The sequence below is a fragment of the Phalaenopsis equestris genome, unplaced genomic scaffold (assembly GCF_001263595.1).
Source record: "Phalaenopsis equestris unplaced genomic scaffold, ASM126359v1 Scaffold235833, whole genome shotgun sequence".
Classification (NCBI taxonomy): domain Eukaryota; kingdom Viridiplantae; phylum Streptophyta; class Magnoliopsida; order Asparagales; family Orchidaceae; genus Phalaenopsis; species Phalaenopsis equestris.
The window spans coordinates 3256-9393 of NW_018253690.1; the positions used below are offsets into that span (position 1 = coordinate 3256).

At 34.2% G+C, this 6138-nt stretch overlaps 1 protein-coding gene across 1 annotated transcript in view; it reads right to left on the bottom strand.

The window, feature by feature from the left end:
* Positions 1-5522: 5522 nt before the first annotated feature.
* LOC110039199 overlaps positions 5523-6138 on the bottom strand; it is a 2018-nt gene continuing 1402 nt past the window's right edge. Inside the window, exons 3-4 of the mRNA XM_020744187.1 lie at positions 5992-6138; positions 5523-5783 (exon numbers count right to left, since the gene is read on the bottom strand). The exon at positions 5992-6138 is cut by the window's right edge and continues 199 nt beyond it. Coding sequence (XP_020599846.1) covers positions 5670-5783; positions 5992-6138 — 261 coding nt within the window. The 3' untranslated portion in view covers positions 5523-5669. The remainder of the gene's footprint in view (positions 5784-5991) is intronic.

Sequence of the window (6138 nt, forward strand, 5' to 3'; positions counted from 1 at the left end):
CTTCTGCTGCTCCATGTGGGTCTGATTCTTGGAGTGTATCATTTCCTGGAGTTTCAGCTTGCGTTAATATGGTCTATTAAGCTTCTTGATGGCGTTTCAGGGAATTGATGAGAATTGTTTGAAAGAATTGGGGAGCATTTTATGGGCCATAATGTTCCTTCTGGCAATTCAAATTGCAACACTTAAACTAACATATGATTTCAGATTTTCAGTATATTCATCTCTTGCTTGCTGCTTCACTTATTGAACCGGATAAAGCTTATGGTATGGGCTCTATTTTTCATTTAAGCTGCAGATTTTATAATGGTATGGGCTCAATTTTTCAGTTTGTTGCTCTATTAATAGCTGCAGATTTTTAAAGAGAAAAGTACTGTACGAGGATAAACTGTTTTGTGTTTCTATGTTTGTTCTATGAAGTTTTTGACATAAACTGTTTTGTGATAAACTGATATTTTTCTTTGTGTTTTTTAATGTGGTTTTACCATTAGTTTAAACTGTTTTGTGATAAAGAATCCTTTTGTTGTGCTGTACGAGGATAATGCCGATGCCTTATGGTTTTACCACCAGGTTCCTCAAAAGCTCGCCATCAAAGTTGGAGAAGTATTTGAGATGCTTCAGCAGCACCAGTTCAATAGCTCGTGTCGGACTAGACATTTTCGTTATATTAGTTTTAGTTATTTGAGATTGAGTTGTATGTAGAGCATTCTTGTAAAAAAATTGTATAAATTGTTATGATTTTATTTGTATTTTTTTTATTATTATTTTGATTTAATTAACATTGTAATAAATGAGTTGTATTTAATTATTTTATGATTTTATTTGTATTTTTTTTACTCTTGTTTAGTTTGTACATTTTAAAATTTGTAATAAATTATTTCTTATTTTTTAAGCTTTTGTCAAATAATGTTAATATTCTTGTAAAAAAAAGATGTAATTAATTTTGTGAAGTTTTTTGAATTCATTATTTTTTAAGTTAATAAATTTCTGAATTTTTGTATGAAATATGTCCTTCAAATATTTTTATACAAAATTATTATTTTTTTTGTAAAAATAATATTTATTAAATAATTTTATATTCTAACGAGCCATTTTCGAGCCGAACACGAACCGAACACGAACATGAAAACGTAATTCGAGCCGAACACGAACACACTGTTCACGAGCCATTTCGAACACGAGCCGATTTCGAACACGAGCCAGATTCGAGCGAGCCGAACACGAGCCGGGACCAGGCTCGCTCAAGCTCGGCTCGTTTACAGCCCTACTCCCGCCTACCCCTCCTCCCGTTTCGTGAAACGTCGCCGCTCTCCGCCTCTTCTATTTTTGCGAATCAAAGCACCTAACCTCCCCTGTTTTTCTGGCGAACAAAACGAATGTGTCGTTGCTGGTGGCGAAGCAAGAGAAGAAGGATTCTACAAGCAAAAGAAGAAATTTCGGTGAGGCCAAAAGGCATTGGCTCTTTCTCCGCTTCTTCCTGTGTTATTTCTCTCCTTCCCTGGCTTACGGTAGAGAGAAGTAGAGAGAGAAAGAGTTCGTACTTGTAAACGTCGAGGCGGATGACGTGTAATTCTTGCAACTCAGTGAACGTAGACAATTTGTCGAACTATGTAAATTTCTGTATTATTTTCTGGTGTGAATTTTCTCATTATATTTTTCGCTTCATCGTCAATCGTTCAATTATATATATACCACAACACTAATTGCATTCATTCAGTTTAAAAAATAGTGAAATAATATATAAATAGATGAATATGTCTGGAATGTAGAAACTTTAAAACAATAAATCAATTACCATATCAGAATTTTTGGGAAAGTGAGCTTGACAAGTTGTTGATCATTCACCCATCATTCTTTAGCATCCAAAATTGGTCGAGAATCAGTTTTGTGAGTATAATTAAGATTTTGGATTCATTTGGGGCAGCTTTTTAGCTGTGGCGAGACCTCTAATGCAGAAAAAGGAGTTTGGAAAAAATGGTGAGGCGGCTTTTTGGGATAAGATGTAAACGCAAGCCGCGGGGTCCACATTTTATTTGTAATTCTATGGCCTCACATTTTGTACGTGTGCCCCTTTTGTTGTTGTCGTGCTTCTCTCACATATCTTTGCCCTAGCTCACTTCTCCTCTCCCCCCTAACTTCAGTCAGCGGTTCTCGTGGCATCTCTCATCTCCTTCCTCCATTCTCTCTGGTCTTCGGTTCCGGTGGCACTCTCCCATATCCACTTACGGTATCCTCTACCCTATGTTATTGGTGTTGATATTCTCAATTATGGTCTTATGGTTTGCCCTGTGTGGCTTGCTCTTTACGATTTTTAGTTTTGCTCTATTTGTAATTTCTGGCATTTTTTCCATTGCCCCCGTGTGTGGCCTTTGCTCTATGGCCTATGTTGGAAGGGGGTTCTATGTTAGCCTCTTTGCAATTTCTGGCATTTACCATTACCTCTATGGCTTGTGTTATGTGTTCTATATTGGAAGGGTATGAATTGAGGCCCTAACGGTTTTCTGGCATTGTCCTTACCTTTCATTTTTTGATCCATGTGATATGTGGTTCGGTTTTTGCGATTTCTTGGCCTCTAGAAAGATTTTCCTTTTTTTTCCCAATGTGGCTTGCTTAGTTGGGGCTCTTTGCTCTTTTTTTTTTGTTCAATTCGAGCAGACTTGTAATGTTATATTGTTCCTCTACTTGTCGGTTTGGTTCTTGTTAGCGGTTTTCCCTCTTTGTTAGATTTGGCAACAGTATGTTGGTGGTGATGTTTGCACTAATGGCGTGAGTGATAGTTTTTTTTGCCTTAGTGGTGGTGTTGTTGGCGGTGATGTTGTGTCATTCTGGTGGTGTTGTTGGGTGATGATGTTGGTGGTGTGTGTTGATATTGGGGGTGATTTTTTTTGCCATAGTGGTAGTGTTGTTGGCGGTGATGTTGGTTATGTGTGTGGATGTTGGTGGTAGTTTTTTTTGTGATGTTGGTGGTGATTTTTTGGTGGAACAGAGGTGGTGGTGTTGGTTGTAATGTTTGCAGTGGTGTTGTTGGAGATGGTTTATTTGTCATGGTGTTGGTGTGTGTGGATGTTGGTGATGATTTTTTTGGTGACATGGTGGTGGTGGTGTATGTGGGGATGTTGGTGGTGATTTTTTGATGACATGCTGACATGGTGATGTTGGTGTTGGTGGTGAGTTGAGGTGTGTGTGAAAGTTGGTGGATGTTTTTTTGTGACATGGTGTGATTTTGTTGGTGGTAAAAGTGAATTGCCTGAGTCATGGGAAAGGTGCATAAGAGATGATAGAGTTGAGAGAGCGAATTACAGATATTATCATTAAGCTGGTGAAAATAAGTTATATGTTTTCTTGTTATTACTTATTTTCAATATATTGTGAAAATAATTATTGTTTATTGAAATGATGGTTTATGCAATGATGTACATTTTGAATCTCAATTTGGTGAAACCTTTATTTACAGTTCTTTTGCATGTATTTTTTCCCAAATGGATGGTCTGCAAGGCAACCGTGGGTATAATATCTAATGCAAGTATTTATTGAATATTTTATTTTTTTGGTTTGGAGATCTACTATGTTATATACGACCTTATGGGTTCTTCTATATGACCTATATGTTGTTATTGATTCTTGACACATGAAATCTCAATGAAAGAAACCAAATACCTCTCCTTTTTAATCGTATGAGTGTTTGGGTTCTCATGGATGGTTTTTATGGTGATATGCATAGGTGATACATACGAGTTCGATATTATGTGGTTTAAAGGCAACCAAGAACCATTTTTTGTAAGATCCATTACCTTCTTGTAGTGACAGATTATTTATTGATTTATACTTTATCCTCTAAGACCTCACAATTTTATCAAATTTTAATTGAGTATTTCTATTGTTCGTCATTGCTAATGTTGCATCTAAGAGTTTGTGTTTTGTGGTTTTAAAACTTCAGAAAAGATGAGCATGATGATTTTCGGTGTCTCCAGAGCATTATACTGCTACTGTGGACTGCAATGTTCTTTGCTTACTTCGCGACAGGGGCATATTTATGGGAGACAATTTTACAGTTGACCAAGAAATAGAGCAGAGAATTGTGACTTCTTCAGGTAAGCAGATCGGTTTGAGGATTTCACTGCTGATAAGGATCAATTTTAGAGTTTCGTTGGAGGATGGATTATGTCGTGACATCAACCGACTATATCTTAAAAACAATATTATAATAATATTAATTGTTATTTTAAGTCTTATTTTTAATTTTAATTGTCATGTTACTCACTGTTTAATGATGTTTCAATTTTACTTTGTAATATTTAAACTAGATATTTATTTTAAAGTATGAAATGTGTGAGCAGAACTAATTTTGTTATAAACAACACTATACTGTAGGGGCAGAAAAGTGATTTGTTCATAAACAGTTGCAGCACAACTGCTGTAAAACTATACAAAACAAACACACCCAACTTCCCCACAGCAGTTTCCTGACACAGATGTTGTATAATAGCTTTTTACTAAACTGCAGTTGCCACAAACAGACCTTTCATCCCAACAACCTACCTTAAGCAGACTAATACCAAAAAAAACATTAAGATTTAAGAAAGAAACATGCATCTATTTACAAAAGGCATTACATATTTTATTAAAAAAAAAGTGTATCCAATTTAATTATAACATTTTATCACTACCAATCAAAATTTATTAAATAGCTCCATTTTAAATATAAAGCAAAAAATTAAAAATTTATTAAGAAAATTCATATAAATATAAAAGAAAATTAAATTAAAAGATAAAATGACATTATAATTAAAAAAGGCGTAAATAATAATTAAATTTAGGTGCTCAATACATATGCTACTTATATTTTAAAATATTATTGTTTTTTTTATAAGTCTAATATTTCATAAATAATTTGACAAGTCATTCAAAGAATTACCATCTTCATATGACATTAATTTTATTCATTCAGCATCATTATAACCACATTAAGCATAGTTATAATCATCATGCACATCACGAGAATGTAGCACACTATCATGCGAACAATATAATGTGGGCATATTTTTCCTCTATATATGTAAACATGTGTATGAGTATGTGTCATATACAGTACGCACACAGATAAATAAATATATATGTATATATGTATGTATACATATATACAAACATACATTCATATATATGTATGTACATGTATGTATGTATGTATGTATATGATAAACTTCTCTAGCCGAGTAGTTGTATGACAGGTTACAACATTTCAATCCTCCATAAGCTGGTCCTTAAAACTATTACAAAAAGTAGTACTAATTACTTATTCTTTCTCACCGAGTTCATCATATCAAATGATCATACCAAGCAATCCTAGTATTTGATTTCTTTCTTGTTTAATGAGAGGACAATCATTTAATTCCACATTCTAACCTATCATGTCAACCAATTTCTCTACTAAAATATGTTGTTTTGAGGCAGCTCAACTAAAATAGCAAAGAATCAAAACATGACAGGGAAACTAATAATTGTTTTAATCCATATAGAATATATATAGTTATATTTGCTCCCACACCACGCAGGATTAGAATCATTCAATTCCAAAAAACTACTCATGTTCCGCATTCCAGCGCATAGACATGATATGTAGACGATCAAATTAATGCAAATCTGACTGACTTTCACAAAGAACTAAATTCATGCTATAAACTAGTGTAAAAGGAGAGAATATTACTGTCATTATTCTCTGCAGCAATTTGCTCAAGCTCCAGATCCACATAACTCTCTTTGCCAAATAGCATAAACCCTACTATAGCCTGCACCATGATGTTAGTTACTTTAGAATCACCAACACGTCTTATAAATTCAAAAGGAAAGGTGAATTATAAACTTCATTTCTGTAAAATTAACGGTTAACACAAACTTAATATAGTAGATGATTCTATCGTGCATATCTATAAGTGTGTGCGTGTAAACCATTTGATTTTTACTAAAATGAAGAATTAAAAGTTGATTAAGATTTACTTTTGTATTAGAATAATCTATATCCGTAAGCCGGCCTGTAAACTGTGCAAATGGACCCGAAAGAATGCGAACAATTGCACCAGGAATAAGATATTCAGTATCCTCTCCAACCGGTGAGACATCTCCGAAATGTCCCAAATCTTTCCC